General features: G+C 43.2%; 1 protein-coding gene across 6 annotated transcripts in view; it reads right to left on the reverse strand.

The window, feature by feature from the left end:
* Window positions 1-581: 581 nt before the first annotated feature.
* NHSL1 (NHS like 1) overlaps window positions 582-17,655 on the reverse strand; it is a 175,212-nt gene continuing 158,138 nt past the window's right edge. For 4 of the 6 annotated variants that reach the window (XM_030235438.2, XM_030235435.2, XM_050971900.1 and 1 more), the window contains 3 exons: window positions 7,415-10,825; window positions 6,747-6,876; window positions 582-3,275 (listed from right to left, as the gene is read on the reverse strand). In XM_030235438.2, coding sequence (XP_030091298.2) covers window positions 2,552-3,275; window positions 6,747-6,876; window positions 7,415-10,825 — 4,265 coding nt within the window. In that variant the 3' untranslated portion in view covers window positions 582-2,551. The remainder of the gene's footprint in view (window positions 3,276-6,746; window positions 6,877-7,414; window positions 10,826-17,655) is intronic. The other 2 variants (XM_030235439.2, XM_030235437.2) reach the window with 1 other exon arrangement.

Below are 17,655 nucleotides of genomic sequence, written 5' to 3' on the forward strand. Positions count from 1 at the left end.
ACAGACCAAAGCAACACTGGCAAGATGTTTAGTGCAAAACATTCTGCCACTGCTACCCCTTTGTAACAGACTGTAGTTCAATACTAACAATAGCTGAAACAATCTGCTTCATCCAATTTGGTTTTAAATTAATTTTTAAAAATCCAATGGTTCTTTCAATATAGTTATCATATGATAGATATAGATAGAAAGTTTGCTGCGCACCAGTTGGTACCACCCTTGTTCCACTGAATGCAGATAGATTCAACTTGTCCATTTCACTTCTCACTCACTCTGCTTATAATCTGGTTCTCCAAGAATTTTAGTTTTCTGGGACAGGTTGCAAGTAGGACAGAAGCAGTAGAATCAAAAGACACTGGAAAAAGCTTAGGATTATTTAAATTCTTTTAGTCTCAAAACTGATACCAAAATGGGATGGATGTGTGAGTACACTTTAGTTGTGTCTAAAGTGAATTAGTAAACTTTGCAATGAAAACTGGAAATTAGTAGCTGGATGCATGGATGATGGCATTCAGTGGGTTGCCATACGCTGTGGGACACATCTTTTGAATGTGAGATTTTAATCGACTCAAAAGACAATATGGCAACTGGCAGGCTTTTACTTTATTGAAGCAAAGTCACAGCATTTTCAGCACTATTCCCCTCTTGTGAAGGGAAGAGTTAAACGAAGGCCCCTGAAATTTACATAACTAACAAGTAAAGGATTGAAGAAAGAGATTACAAGCATATTTCTCTAAAATAAATAATCTACAAAGAGTGCTTTTTCTTCTTAAAAGCAATCTAAAAATGTAAAAATTCTACGGTAAGGAGATCGAAAGATATTTTAACAACTTTCAATATTTACAAACAATACAAAAACTGCGCATGCCATCAAATGATGCAAAATTCTTATTAAAAATTAAAAGCTTCACTCCTACCAAGAACCAAAAACTCCAGCCAATATTTCAGTTTTAATTAATGGTCTTCTTTACAATTGGAAAACCGTTAAATGTTCTTATTATCTGTAAAATATACAATAAAAATGAACCTTACTAAATTATTAAGGTTAAAAAAGAAGAGCAATACTGCAGGCAAATCAGAAAGGAAAGTAACCGTAACTTATTCTTTGGTAACCAAAAGTTAGCAAGTATCTGTATTTCAAGTGATGCAAAGTAATAGTTTCCCCATTTTGACACATGAAAGATTTCTGGCAAAACACAATTCCCAAGTTTCAGTTTTGAAAGACGGGCTCCACCTACAGCTTTGTAGTGCAAGTCAAATTTCTCTTTCTGATTCAGAAACACAATTGTCCTGGTTCCGGCCAGGACAGGCTTCATTTTTTGCAGCAGCCAGGAGGAGCTGTGGCCAGGACACAGAGGTTATTCTACACCACCTCACAACACTGCTGGGAACGAGGAAGAGGGGCAGCAGGTCACACCTTACTGGACTCTGTGTGGTGAGCAGGCACCTGTGAGCCATTCACCTTTTTCGTGAGCACTCTAGGTATTGTGGCTGTTACTGTCCATTCTCTTACTTCACTGTTGTTTCCATTAATTTTTTCTTTTATCAGCCCCCAACCTCCACCTTTTGTGCCTCCAATTCTCCTCCCCAGCCACCCACAGAGATAAGAGGAGAGAGGAGTGAGTGAGTGGGTACATGGTTTGGAGTGTTTTGGTGGGAACACAATACTGGGGAATACCGTTCCCAAACCACGACAGTAACCCTTCCAAATTCTGGCAGTACACTGCTTCATTCATCTCTCACTTTCCTGATGTCTGGTGGAACTCTCCACACACACATCCAGCTGTTCTAGTTATCTAAGGGAATACTCCAGTCAAGGAAGCAATTCACCTGAAAATGTGTGTTTCACCAAGTGAAGGTGTGTGGCTGCATAGCAGCTAGTAGTGTGTTATAAAATCAGCTCCCTTTTCCACCTTAACTACACAGTTCATTTTCCCTCAGGAAAAAGAATTAAAAGTACAGTACCCTGGACCAATCCATAACCTGGTGAGCTCACTGCTCAAGCAGGACATGCCTCATAAAACGCTGGGCCACATCCCAATAAGGAGCCATGTAACCTCAGCACCAACCCTGCTACCTTCTCTCAGAGGTGAATGTGCCTCACTGTGCCTCCCTCTGCTTAACAAATGCACTATGCTGCATCACTACAATGCTTTTGAACCAAATGTCCAGCCTGTACCACAGGAGCTTCCCATTTCAGGCTTATTCCTAAATTTTGCTTGCACAATTGCAGTCTTAAGAAAAAGAAAAACTTCACACCCCTACAGACTCTGAGAAAACTTCCCCACCCCACCCACAAGAGGACTTCTAAGGCTTTACACAAAAAATTCTGTTAACATTCTTGAAGCCACAGACCACTCATTCAAAGCAAGTGCTCCCCACCCCAACCCAACCATGCAGAACCATCGTCGCTTTAGCATTTAAACATACACATGCAGTTCGTGGAATAAATGCTCAGCAAAGTAACCTTGTCCTGGTCTGGGCTTTCTTCTGGAATCTAGTCCCTGTGATTTTCTAGACTAATATCCAAAGCCTTTTGTCACACTGCCTTTTAACTTTCTTCAGCTGAAGAGTTTACATACTTCCTTGAAGCACCTGGTTGAGTCATTAAGTCTACATGGGCTGGATCCAAGGTCTCCTTGCAGCCTGCCTCCTCAGCATACGGGAAGTCATTCATGTCCATTTCATCACTGTTAAACATATCCAGCTGCCCCTCTTGCTGCTCTTCCAAAGTCCTCCGGACCCTGCCCTCGGACTGTTCCACCACTTCCCCATCTCCTTCACTAATGACAGTCATGGGGCTGCTCTGGATGCGGTTGCGGACGTTGTACTTGCTGCTGGCAGCAGACGGGGGCGTCCGTGACCGGCCGTACCTCGTGCCAGAGAAGGACATGCTCCTTGGCATCAGGCCCTCACTCTTGGCCCACTCTTCCTGGGCCCGTTTGCTCTTGCTGGGCGAGCAGCCGGCAGGGCTGTCGGAAAGGTCAGGGGGCGCGTCTGTCTTTGGCCGGTGGAACCGCGGGTCCGTGTTCTTCAACATCTCTGCTGCGGACATACGGGAACTGGTGTCACAGCGACTCCCCTTCTTCAGCAGCAGGGCTTTGAAGTTGTCATTGCTGGTGCTGCTCTTGCGAACGCTCCTCTGGATAGATCCGGCTTGTTTGAGGGTAGCTAGATTTGGGGAAGCACCAGTGGGAGTTACGGGGGGCGACGGAGAATGGTTGCGGGTACGGTCGTCTTCAGAATCTTTACGGCCAAGGACTTTCCTTTTGGATCTGGGTTTGAAACACATACAAAAAAAAGAGGATGACACAAAAATGAAATTTTTTATCTCCTCTAATTAAACTCAGTTTAGAAGGATGACAATGAATTTAAGCTAAAGCAGAGACAGGGAAAAGGGAGAAGTGATCTAAATCTAAAGCATGAGTAAGAACACCACCAGAACTGTACAGGCACTAATGCAGGTATTGGAGGGATAAGTTTATTACTCTTTTTCTGCAAATCTGGAACAATGAAACTACTAAAACTGGCAACACTGATGTTCAAAACACTTTAGTAAATTTAGTGAATCGGGTTTTCTGGATTCAGTATTCAACTGCTCAGACTAATGTGCCATAAAAATTTATAATCCATGCTGTTTTTCTATTAATTTGGGGACTTGATTCAAAATATGTCATCTAGAGTATATGGTTATTTTGTTTCATTTTATAATTTGACACTCTCTGGAAAATTAGAATTGTAGTTTAGTGCATTTTCCTTCAGAAAAAAAGGCCACAGCAAAACACTGCTGCTTAAGATGGAGAAAAAGGAGCCACATATAACAACTCTAAATTAAATTACTGAAAAACCCCCTCCCTAATCCAAATATTAAATAAAAAGAGAAAAGACTTTTCCAGCTCCTCTCAATATGCACAGACAAAATTCACAGTTATGTTGGTGCTCTGTCATTGCAACTTTCAACTAAATGAAGGAGAGACCAACTTCCTGACAAGAAAGTCATCTTTCCAAATGAAAGAGCGGAGTGTTTGTCTATTTAGATGTGAAGTGCAGGGACAACACACAAAAAAAAAAAAAAAATAAAAAAGATAACCATGGAACTGGGAATATGTGGAAACTGGACTTTTATTGCCTCATATTCAAATTTCTAGAAGTCTTAAAGAAGTGTACACGCCTGGTAGCTGTAGTACAGCTGCTTTGTTTCTTTGCTGACTGAGCAAGAATTAATTAAAAAGGACTGTATGAAGCCTAATTTTAAATATGGTATTTTGGCAGAAGCTTAAAACAAGTCTACAGATTTCTTAGAGATATAAAATTAAAATCCTATAAACTCCATATTAATTTTTATCAAGCATTTGTTCAAACCAGACCATTCCCCTTGTAAAACAGATTTCTACTTAATGTGATCTTTAACTTTAGTTTCTTAAAAGCTTTGAGATTTTGCCAAGGCAAGCTCAAATGTGTTCATGCATCGCAGCCTATTGATAATTAAGAAAACCCTGAAAAGAAAGAAGCAGGACCCATCAGCTGAGTAGGTGGCAACAACAGACATTGCTATAGGCTGCGCCAAGATTTTGGAGCAATCCTGTCTCTCCCCTAAGTGGTGAAGTTTATGCATAGCTCACTTGTGATGCCCCCACAAGCAGCTGTACCAGCTGTTATTTTCAGCTGCTGCTACTGCCTCCACCTGTCTTTCTGAAATAAGAATGTAATACCAATGTCCATTCAGCCTGAGAATGAACGGACACAGAAGCCAGCAAAGAGACAGAATGATGACTTCAGGAGCAGCCAATGTGGGAACCTCATCTAGATTTAACTGTGCCTTAGTGCTGTAGGCAGCAGATGACTTTGGTGCTTGGATGCTCTGCGAGTCTGTGTGTGAGCACTTGTGTGCATTTGTTACAGGGAAAAGATTTTCCTTCATTAGGGTTTTGGCTGCCTAAGGGTATCTTTAAACACTGCTGTGCTGGGGTTGTACTGTTACCATATCCCAAATTAAACTGGAAAAAAAAATCAGTTGCAAAGATCTGCATGGAAAGACTGTTATCCTAGCTTGGAGTGACCTGGTGAGACTGTGAATGCAGTGCAGAGCAGTCAGTTTGCTGTCAGCGCTTAGCCAGCTTTTCTCAATATGTGTGAATTATGGAAGAAACTTGAAATTAAGAACCAAATTTGGTTTTGGTGGCTTTTCAGACACAGATAGGGTGTGTGTTCAAACGAAACTATGACTTAAAACTTTGGTCTGTTCTTCCTATCCTTAACGCACATACCACTAAATTTATTATCTAGCTCCAAATTATATATTCAAGAGTGCCAATTACTGAAGTAATATCTCTTAGAAACAGTGGGGGAAAACCAAAACTATTTTTATTAATTAGTAACCAAGGAAGAAAGTGGTTAAAGTCCAAAGCCAGCAAAAGCAAGGTCATAATAAAAAAAATGTGTCAAGCAGTTCAAAGTATGTCACATCCAGTTCCATTGTCCATTTCCCCACAAACTCATGAATTACAGATATGAGCATATACACAGAAATCCACTCTCTATCTGCATACATAAAGGAGAATAGCTACTGGCCAGAATACCTCATTCTAAAGCCAGATTTGACACAGTTTTAGAGAGTGCCATGCAACATGAATGCAACAGACCATTTTCAGAATGGCTAATCCAGGCCAAATCCTAAGGGGTAACAGTAAATTATAAAAAGCCAGTATGATATATATAGTTTTTGTAATGTCTGGAAAAGACTTATTTAAAAAAAAAAAAAATTGTATTTGCATCCAAAATGCTGCAGCCTCTCAGCTCCCAGATGCTCTCTTCCCGTCCCTCATTGCCGATGCACAGATGTGCAGACTGACTGAACACCTGGATAATTCCCCACTCCCGGGCAGGGAGGTGGCCCCTCTGCGGCTTGCAGTGCGCGGCGCAGCCACGCGATGGCGCTGGCGCCAAGCCCAGCCCGGCCCGGGCGGCTCCGGTCGCGGTCCGGGAGCGCCGCTCCGAGGGAGCCCGCGGTCCGGGCTCTGCCTTTGGGATTCCTGTCCTGAGGGCCTTCTTGGGCTTTCTTCTTTCTGAGTACCTAACGTGAACAGCACATAAATCTAGCTGCCATTCGGGATGATTTTGTTTTCAAGGGAAATGAATAATGCCATTAACAATAGAGCCAGTATTGCACATTCCATTCATGAGCCAGTTTGACACAAAATACCCGACCTCAGGCTGGATTATGGCAAACTATAATCCAGCGTTTGCCATATGTTTTGCCATATGACTGACATGTTGTGTTACTTGCCAGTTTCAGCCACGCTTGCCATGAAGCATTAGCGTTGAGCCTCTGTCCCAAACTGCACCATATAAGCAGCGAAGAGAGTAAAAAGAGATGGAGAAGAACGAGAATGAAAACAAAAAGATACACAGAAAAAGCAACAGTAGAGTTAATATGGCAGATTGAGAACAGTACAATAAATACTAGACGTAAATTGATACTTTAAAGGGCAAGGTATTTATAATATAATCTACATCTATTTAATCTGGTTGGGCTTAATTCAGAATGAATTAAATACATTTATAAAACAGTAATATGCAAGTTCTTTTCCTCATCTTTTTCACGTATAGCCTTAGTAGAAAGTTGATAAATATGTGCTTTCTGTTAAAGCCATGACTGTTGTAACTGGGAGTTCAACAAAACGTTAAATTTATTTCTGAGAGACCTACCGGACCTGACAGTAGAGGAAAGGCAGTTTCTACAGTACCTGTGAATGGCTGCAAAAAGATCCTCAGTAGTCCTTGGTCTTGCTGGGGTTGCCAATCCGTCTGTCTCTTCCCCATAACTACTGCTTGGAAGGAATGAACTGCTGGCTGTGTCTGATTCAAACACCTCCACTATGCAAAGAGAAGGAACAGCACAGTCAGTGTGTCGTGCGAACCCCACGGGCACACAGCCCTGAAACCAGCCCTTGCTGCCTCCGAGGAGACGCATCCGATGGACTGAGTGAGCGCAGCGCTGTCATTATTGTGATTTCAGATCAACGCTTGCTTAGGGAACTGCAGTGCATGAAATGCATGCCTGTGCTTGCTCAAGCATAACAGGCGGAGAACAGTAACAAAAGAAAATTTGTAACATTTCCACTAAAATGCAAAAGCAGAACCTACAAATTACCTGCTTTCATAGCATGCTTTAATACTAGCATGGTTAAATAAAGCATCATTTCCTTTCCGTGTCTCCAACAATGAGAAGTCAGAAAGGAATTGTATGAAATGTCATACAGTATTAATCAGATCCCTGCAACTTTCTTTTTTTGTTTTAGTTGTAACAGTCACAAGATCTGCCCTCTACAGAATGCCACCTCAACACTAGGATCCCCACCTTCTTCAAAATAGCTACTGCTGCATCTGATTTAGTCAGAGAAAAGAGACTCACCACTTTCGCTCTCTTGAGATGGGTGCCCGTCAGTGCTACTGCCACTGTCTTGGCTGCTGCCTGAACTGCTTCCTTCATCAAAAGCAGACTGCTCCTCCTGCCTGGGCTCCTCTTGAACTGGTGATGCAGCAGGCTGTACCACAAAGGCATTCGCTCCCACTGTCTCAGAGAAGGTGAATCCAGCAGCTCCTCCCTCAGGAACCAGGCTGCCAGAGTCCATCTCGCTAGAACCGAGTCCATCTGTAAGACAATTTCTCGCCTCCACAGAGTGTGCAAGCACAGCGTCTCTCTTAGCTGGGCTTCTGGCAGTATCACTCGCTTCAGCTGCTTTCTCCACTGTAAGGTCTAACTGTGGAGGTGGTACCAGAAGGAACAGTTTGGGTTTCTTTGAAATAGGAGGTGGTTTCTTGCTTGGCAATACAACCTGAGTCTTGTCAGGAGATGCTGGTGACCCCTGAAGTGACATGCCAGAAGGGAAGTCTTCACTCTGCACTGAGGACTCAGGTGTGTCATCGGTGACTGACCCCAGAGCATCACCTTCAGAAGATTTCTTTAGACCTACTGCACTCACAGGCTTTTCATCACTGTCAAGTACAGGTGTGTTATCAGAGAGCATGAGAGGAGAACCCCGAGACAGTGTCTGAATTGCATTTTTAAATGAGGTGCCTTGAGTTTTCACTTCCTCATCACCTAAGCTGGTACTGAGTTTTAGTGAGAGAGATGGCTTTAGCAAAGACTGTGATGATGAATTTACAGCACCCTTTTCCTGAGAGGGGGCTTCAGAAGCAGATTCAGTTGATGATTCACCTTCTGTCGATTTTTTCACAGACCTCAACTGCACCATTTGCAGTGCTTTGGTGGTTACTAATGGCATCACAGGTCTTGATGAATCTTGCTTGTTGAGTGGCTGCTTCAATGGACTGTAGCAAGAGTCCTCCTGGTTGCGCTTCTTAAAAGAAGACAGTGGGTGTAATGCTGCACCTTTTGTTATTTTGGGATCAAGCGGTGGTGCTGGTGGTGGGACAGCCAAGGGGCAAGAAGGAGGAAGAGGAACAGAGGAAGAGAATGAACTGATGGAGGCTTCTTGTGGAAACCATGGGACAGTCTGGGCAAAGGTTAAACTTACACTGGCTTCTGGTGGGGGAGGGGGGAACGTGGGAGAGGTCGACAATGGTGACAGATCCATTACTTCTGCTGGAGGAGGAGGAGGAGGAGGAGAAAGTTCAGGGCAATGCTGAGATGTTGAAAAAGGAGGTGGTGGTGGTGCACCAGAATCCACAGGAGGGCTCAGGGCAGGCTCCAGTTTCTTCACACTCACACTCCCTTCAGTAGATGTATTTGAAGAAAGAGAAGTGGACGACGAAGACATGGAGACTGAAGACAGAAGAGAGGACTTCCTTTCAGGCACTTTAGGCTTCAGCTTGGATTTCCCATTTCCTAATGATGCAGGCTTTACAAGTACAGGCACTGGAGTAAGCGCAGTGGGTGTATTGGACTGGCTGGAGTACCCACTCGATGGCGATGTGACTCGGTGGGATTTCTCCGGAGAAGCATTCTTTGGTTTGGCCAGTCCACTGGGCACTTGTGGCACAGAAGCCCTTGAGCCATCACTGAAGTGGCTGATGCTGTAATCACTGAGAGCAGATGAAGTACTGGCAGAATGGGTCACTGGAGATTTCACCTGGTCATCTGCCACTGCAGCATAGTCACTGTAGTAACCCCACTGGTCAGCATACTCTGACTTTATGCTACTTGTTTCACTCTGGGAGGGAGTGACTGTGCAGATGGAGTACAGGTTTGGAGCAGTGGTGGACATCATGCTGCTGCTCGCACTGACCGAGCTCTGGCTGCGGGAGCGCAATACCCAGGGATCCTCATAATCGCTGCAGGGGCTCTGGGAAGGGGAGCTGCCATTTTTGCACTTGAGATTCAGCTGCAGAGAATGCTGGAGAGTGGCAATGAGGGTTTCATCAAGTATCTGTCCATTGGATTGGGCTTTTTTCTTAGGCATCCTTCTGAGTGAGTCTGTTCTGGACGGTGGCAAAGGGGGCTTCTTCGCCTTTTTCAGTGAGATGTTTCTTGCAAGGGATTTGTCACCTTGGCCTGAGTGGTCATCCTGGAGCTTCTTCTCCTTTCCTTCGAAGACGTTTATCACGCTGTCTCTGGGGTTCTCAAAGCCATTAGTACTGCTGCACGGCATGTCTGCCTTCAGTCCAGAGTCCATATGCATGGAGCCATAATACCCATCGTGGTCCACAGAATACAGGGAAGTAGAATCATCCCTGACTGATGTCCTCTCCAAGCTACTGCTGCTCAGGTTGCTACGGGGCGTGGCACAGCCTGGTGTCGTACAAACCACCTTGCGTGAAGGGGTCTCGCTGCTTTCTGAAGACTTGTACAACCAATGCTCTGTGCTGCTCACTGCTGCCTGTGCTCGCTCCCCAGAGTAGCTGGATTCGCTCCGACCATCGCTGTCCTGGGAAGGGCTTGCTAAAGCAGGAGCGTTCCTACAGCCGTAGCTCAAGCCCTGAGACCCAGCCTCTGCATTCCCAGGAGTGCTTAGAGAGACAGCAGAGTCACCAAGAGAAAGCATCATGACAGTGCTAGATGGGATGGTATCTGAAGTCTGTGAGTGACGTGTGGAGCTACTCTCACTCCAGTTACCACTTGAAGAATGGTGATCTTCTTTCCCACTTACTGCATTGCTGGCAGCAGGATTGTCTCTTGGATTTGGAAAGGCAGTGGAGCTGGACATTTTACTATCCAATGATCCAACACTCTGGGCAGCATGAATAAGGATAACTTCTGAGGAGGATGACAGTGTGGCATTGGGTATGATGCTTGTTGAGTAAGTGGCATGAGGAGAGACCACACATGCTGGGCTTGAGGACTTCTCGCTGTCACAGATTCTCACCTCTTGGGACTTTGGCCTTGACAGGGTCCCCATCATGGGATTACTTCTCAGATGCACAACACTGTCATCCACTTGCAATTTACTTATCTGGTGGGGTAAAGCGCCAGCAATGTCTTCTGTCTGCCTTGACATCATGCTCTGTGTCTGATCTAGGGACTGCAGAGACACTCTTGCACCAACCCGAGGCAAGCTGTGAAAACCCATGTCGTTATTTTGGCGAGAAGCAAATATAACTGCAGCAGAATCACTCATCACCGACATGTTTCCAGATGAGCTGGAGAACTGAGACATCTGGGCTGCAATGCCTTGTCCTTTCTGTGCTCGTATTCTTCTCATTGAAGGGGGCACAACTTTAACTTCCTCAGTCTGGCAGCTGGTGTCCTTGGTTTCAGAGCGCTGCATAGCGGAGCGATAGCTGTCTAGTCTCCCTAGCGTGGAACAGTGATCTGGGACATACATGGAATGCCCTCGGAAATCACTTTGGCCAGTACCAACTGCTGGAGTCAAAAATAAAATAATTATTTCCTGAAGCGCAAATTCACATTTATCTTCTCACTCATTTAAAAAAATACAGCAAACCCAGCAAACCACTCAATCCCCATGCTCCTGCAGGTTTATGCCTTCTGAAGAAGAATCTGCAACAATGGATTTTGCAGAGGCATCATCTGTTTTCTGCATTTCTCTTCCCTTTTTCCTTATTACCAGGAACCTTCTGCTTACAGAATCGTCTGCGTTCCTGCGGCACATTCGACACATGAAATCCTCTGTTTATGACATGGTAATAATTTCCATAGTAATCAGTTGTGTCAGAAACCAAGTAGTACTGTTTGACTTCCAGCAGGCAACGCAGCAGGAGCAGACAAAAGCCTGAGAAACGTGAAGTGCGTTCCCATGCTAATGCCTCATGCAATAAAGAAAAGGGGAAGGAAATCTGGAGACTAATATGAATAAAAGGATCTACTTTTTACAAGCATTACACTGCAGGAAAAAATATCTCAGGAGACACAGATAGCTCTCCAAGTCCTGCAGTTTGTCTGAAAGAATGCTAACAAATGGAAACATGCATTGTTTTACCACAAGTAATACATACGCTGTAACAGCATTCATATAAGCATTATCAACACTGCAAAGAAAACCATTAGATAACGTTCCTCCATACAGCTACTTTCTATTTATCATAAAGGAAAACCACTAAGAACTGGGGAAAAGAAGCAGCTGGTATTGGTGGTTGTCTCATCCTCAGCACCATTAGGAAATAAAAAAATAACCACTTTTAGAAAAGAAGGAATGATCACATAATGGCATAACTCCCCCCAACCCCCAACTTTGAAGACAATGGAAAATCAGTTTTAGTTCAATATATAGTTATCACTGGGTCAACAGAAAGGATTTTAGGGCTCTTTTAAATTGACAATTTTATTGGTAGCCACCTTTTAAAATCACAAACCAGAGGACTGCTTTAAAATTAGTCTCTGTAAGGCTGTTGCTTTTGAACTCAGTTGCATTGCTGTATAAATAGCAAGAGAGAGGCAGGCATGCTGCTGGAGATGCTGGTAAGGATGCTACACATATGTCACTGTGGGGGAGAACTGGTTATTTCAAGTCTCTGCCTTAGCGAGTCTCAGGAGCAATAAAGTAGCATGCCTGAAAGGAATGTTCTTCTTTCATATTTACTATATGAAACTGCATTGGGAGGATAGGTATTCTTATCATGCAGCTTTAAAAACACCACTTAAAGGACATTTAATCATCCTCATTCTTGGCAGGCAAAAGAGGCATTTAGGGTAAGGAAAAGAGCGCTCTGAAAAGGCTACAGTTAAAGCAGCACACACAAAAAAGATTGTTTACTTCTTTTCCTCAGGCATGTAAGTAGTCTTTCAGCAGCTTGAAGCCTGGTTAGCTCGCTTTGTGAAAATTCTCTTGCTCTCATAAAAATGCAGCCTCTTTCTGCTTCTGGTAGATGTTTGCTGCAAAGCTAGATACTCAGATGCTGGCAAATGTCTTGGATAATCTAATATGAGATACTGTCAGAACAGATGGACTACTGCAGCCAACCAAGAGAGGGATTTGCATATTCTGTATACAGTTATTAAGAACTGTACAGTAAGAAAAATAATCATCCTTTCCAGGCATATTTTTCTCCTATGGAATCAGTGCACCCCTTTGGTTAAGACAGAGAAAAACATTAAAACAGACATTACAAATGTTTCTGGAACCATGACATAACCAATTTTAACTGTTGGTCAATTAAAAATATCTGGTAACAAAAATCTGCATGCCAAGATTTGTAAATGACCGAAGAGACGGGGTATTTTTCTTCTTCTGCCACTGTGAAACACACACACGCACACAAACACACATGCAGATGAGACAAAAGGATAGTGCTGGTGGAGACAAAGGTGTCAGCACTACAGGAAGTATCTAATACTGTCACACACTGACCTGTGGCTGAGAGCATTTGTATGGGGTATGTCTCTACTGTATTCACAGAAGGAGCTAAATGCACCCTCTTTCACAAGTAGTATAATGCAGATGGGTTTTTTATGTCTGTTCAAAATGTTACTGCTAGAGAAGGTAAATGGGGAAGTGAATCAATGCTGGACTTGCTAACCTCCCCTTCTCCTTCCAAAACAAGGAGAGTTAGAATCATTTATTGGGACATACTCTTCATGGTAAATGCACAGTGATTATCTGAAAAAGAAAATTAATGGCACTGAATAAAAAAGGCCATTGATTAAAGGAGGCCACTGATGGCTATACCAAAATGCCTGGTGCAGCAAGCCTTGCCCATTCCCTTGGGACACACCCCAACAGAGCCTGGGCACTGCTGGCTGCCCCAGCCAGAGCAGTACACTCACAAGAGGGCAGCATCAACAACCAGCTGCAGGATGCTGCTGAGAACCAGTGCCTACCCCAGGTTTGTTACCAGAATAGATGTCATTTATGATCCAGCCTAATATGCTCTGCATATTAGGCTGGACCATAAATGCATAACTGCATAAACTGACTCAACAGCAGCAAATGTTCCCAACCTCAACACTACTGAAGGGAAACCCATAAGGGCAAGTCTTTGCACTGGTGTGAAGACTGGCCTCTTCCAGTTTAAATGACTCAGAGCCCAAATAAATACAGGATTATGAAGGGCAAGACAGCCCAGCTTCACACATATAAACTACAGGGCTACATCCTTCAATCACTCTATGGGCTATGGTCAGGGAAGGAATTTTGCATTCTTGTTACTATTACAGGAACATAACTTGGAGGTTTTAAATTTTGGGTTTTTTTAGAAAAGCAGCATATTCTGAAACTCAATCAGCTTTGGTTTTGGCTTTACATGTATGCTCAATCTCATGCAAAGCTGTGAGGATTTACTCTTTTCATAGTTCTGTTTTCTGAAGAGGGACAACAGAAATCTGCAGGGAAAATGGTTCAAAAAACCAACCAGAGGAACATTTAAGACTCAGGTATACTGGTAAAATGCTGAGGTGTTTATGATTTTGGTGAAATTCAGAGGAGGGTAGCAAGGAGTATTTTATTTGCAATTTACAAATGCACTGTAAAACCCTCATTCACTTCCAGAGTAATACTGGAAAGTAAGGATTTTCAAACCCCTTGAAATCTTTGTTGGTACTATAGCTAGAAGACAATCCCACTCTAAGGGACAGCTCAAACCTTTGACTAAGTACACTGATAATGCTAGGTTTGTCAGAAAACACCTACTTAAATAAATAGTAGTAAGAAGATACAAGATATCTGCAACACCAAAATCCTTGAACAGAATGAGATCTTTTAAAGAATACCATTTGTAAGTCCATCTAGTTGCAGGGAGGTCTGAGCAGACAGCAGCAAAAAATGCTGCAGAACCAGACATCAAGTTACAGATGCTGAACATTATGAAGTCAGAAGTAGCTGCAAACTGGGTGCATGATAAATGTGGCTGAAAGTAACAATTATCCTGTCTGCCTTTTGCATTATCCTGTGTCCAGCAGCACTGCAGTCAGTGCTATGTCCACCACAGGAGACCGGTATCTATGCTCTTTTCTTTTTCATTACCCTATTATTCTGCAAATCTCTCCTAATTAGGGCAAATGCTCTTCACTCATGTGCATGTTTAGTGCAGGCTTCAGCAGCTAGTGAAGAACACCCACTCTGGGTGGACTCTGGTAGTCACTGGTGTTGCTAATTAGAGAGTACAGGTATCGAGAATGAAATCTGGCAAATTTGTTGGGGAAGAAAGTGTGTCTGTATATAATCCCAGGGGCCTAGCTACTAGCAGCCCTGCTGTGACTCCAGCTGATCTGGTGGCACCAGCAGCTCGCTGCAGAGAATCACACGAAAGGTCCTCTGCATTGAAATGAGCATGGGAAACTGAGGGTTTGGAAAGATAAACAGCGTGTGTGTTGGTGCCACAAAGCAGACGCCTGTTTAACGAGAACAAAGAAGTAGTCTCTCTTACCTTCTGACTAACCATTTCTAATGTAAGCACTTGTCTCTTATGCCACAGGCACATTCCTAAGGTGTGCTGCTCTCACTGCCTCCTCATGCCCCACCTAGCAATCCTCCTGCAAACCTGGTGAACTGGCTAAGTCACTGTGCAGGCACCACAGTTTTGTGTTACAAAAAAACCCCAGAGATTCTTATTTTGTTCTATCCCAGCAATTAGAAACTGAGTGATTTTAACAGACAATCAACAAGAAACAGACAAGTACACTGGGCTTATGGCAATTTTAAGGAACTCTCACTGTGCTCCATGAAGCATCTGTAATCTCTCAGAGGGGAAGAAAAATATTGCAGTGAATCCTGTGCAACTTTTCAGCACTGGCAGCTAAAAAAAATCTTGAATACTTGTACATATCACTGCCACCCTGATAGGGAGAATTCTGATGTAAATATCAGGAGTTCAAGTTTTCTTGATTCTGTTCATTTCTCTAACCTAACAGCCTCTGGTCAAGTTTATATTCTTGGAATCTGTGTTTTTCATCTTCCCAGTATCAAAAAGCAGATTATATCTGCTTTCTAACACCTAATCTATAGATGGATAGTGCTAGAAATGTATAATCATGAAAGATTAGAAACCCAGTGTTAGTCAAAATAACTTTGAAACGGAGATATTCTCTCCTAAGTGCTAAAGTTCAGAATAGAAGCAGGTGCAGAATTACTTGGTGAAAACAGCTGGGTATTTGTGTGGCATTTCTGTAGGACCAATGGGTATCTGGGACTTTTCTTACCCATGGGACCTGTAACTTGAGTGACTGCTAGCCCTGGAGGGAACTAACTGGAGAAGAGTATCAATTAAGAGGCATTTTTAATAGAATAGCTGAGTTTCAAAAGATCAGAAGGACTCATTTGCCCCCATGTTGCTGAGATGGAATTGCTTCCTCTCAGGCATATCAACAGAGAGCTTCAACAGTCCCAAATGATACCTGAGACACCAGCTGGTACCACCAGGGGTCTGAGCTGCACAGCAAGAAAGCAAATGAAGGACTGACAGTCGAGGCGTCAGTAGTCTCCATCCCAATGACTGACATGAGATCCTACAGGTAAAGTGAGCTACTGAAAAAGTGAGGTAGGAAAGTAAGCTGAAAAAACAGTATGAGGTCATTCTGACCCTTTGAACCTTTAGGTCAAGAAGGGGAAAAAAAAGTACATGGGGCAAGAAAATCGCAGAACCAAAAAGACTGTGAATTGCATCTGTAAGATGTAAAAAAAGGACTGGCTCTGTAAGGTGGAAAAAAAGGATTTAAATAATCCAAAGCAAGTACACACAGAGCATAAAATTAGAAGACATTTTTGGAAACCAAGAGGACAGAAACTTTCTGTGGGAATAAAAAACCCCATCAAAACGCCTGTCAGAAGAAGGAGGAATAAAAAGGTGGAAAAGTTGAAGATGTTTTCCTGTCCCTTGTTTTGGTGAGGTGTGTTTACAGTCAGGTCTGAGACCTGCTTCTCCTGCAAGACAAAGAAAGAGTCTGGGACACCAGAAGCTGCCCACTGGTGTCTGAGACTGCACTGGTGCAGAGCTCTGGAGAAACACTCACAAGCAGGTAACTTGGAATTTCTACAAAAAGAAAGTTAGTCTGAGCCAGACCCTAGAGCACTGACACAAAGAAAGGACCATGGAAAGGTGGAAAGAATTTTGCTGCCTTTTCTTCATCTGGAGAGCTGGAATGTGTGAAGGGAGCTGATGATAACCAAGGGCCAAGAAATGAGCAAGGCCAGTGACAGGTTCTTCCAAAGGTGCTCATCTCTACCAAACTTATGTTTGGGAATAATCTTGTCTGAGGGGGGAATATAGGTGTGCATATAAGGTAACATCTGAAGAAGACATCTAGAAACAATGGATAATGGCAACAGAGCAGAGAAACCAAGAGCACTTGAAGTAAAATGTCTCAAAGTTTTTTGCTCTTTCTGCTGTTTTGACCCAACACTGACTCCATTAAATATGTGTGTAATATTTATGTTCTGTAAGACAAGGAAGGTAATTCAGAAGTATGCAGAACTAATTATTTTTCATTGCTGTGTTTAGCAGAGAGAAGAATGCTTTGCCTTCTTCTGTTTCTTTGGTGTCACTGTGCTAAATAGTCTTGAGAGGGTGCTGCAGTTAAAAAGCAACTTCAAAAAGTAACTGCCATCTCTAAACTGGTAGACACTTCACATTCTTAGTGTGTCTCAGAATCCCATCTACCACATAGCGTTTCATTTATGCAGAATTTTTAATGCAGATTTTTCTAGTCTACACAGAGAGACTGGTTCATCACTGGAAGACACCTGTGAAAACACAACAGAATTTCAATGCTAAAAAGTAGGAATGTTTAAAGACACTTTGAGTACATGGGTGAAGTTAATGTTTCCTTTCAGTATGTCTGGCTAAGTTCTATGAGGACACCACATCCGGTGAGCTCAGGCCAGCAGCCAGTGCAGGCTTTCTCTTCTGCTTGGTCTCCTGTCCCAAAGGACCCAAAGCAGCCAAGGGAGAACCCCAGCAGCTTGGCCTCACAAAAGTTCTTCCAGGCTCTCTCACAAGAAATGAAAATAGTCCAAGTCTGGTTGAAGCTTTGAGGTTCTCTCAAGTTTCTGCTTCCTTCTGAAGGATAAACAAGAGGTTACAAGAATCTGCTGTATATGTTGGTTATTTAGCCTGCATGCAGCAACTCTAGTGTACCAAGGGATTTTTATCTTTGTACTAATATTATAGCCATTCACAGCAATGCTTTAGGGGAGAAACAAAGAGATTTATTCAGCTGAAACCACAGGGAGAATGTCAACAGGCATAATGCAATTGCTTGATTTGGAGTTTAGTCCGGATACTTGTTCCGATCAAATGAAC

The sequence above is a fragment of the Serinus canaria genome, chromosome 3 (assembly GCF_022539315.1).
Source record: "Serinus canaria isolate serCan28SL12 chromosome 3, serCan2020, whole genome shotgun sequence".
Taxonomy (NCBI): Eukaryota; Metazoa; Chordata; class Aves; order Passeriformes; family Fringillidae; genus Serinus; species Serinus canaria.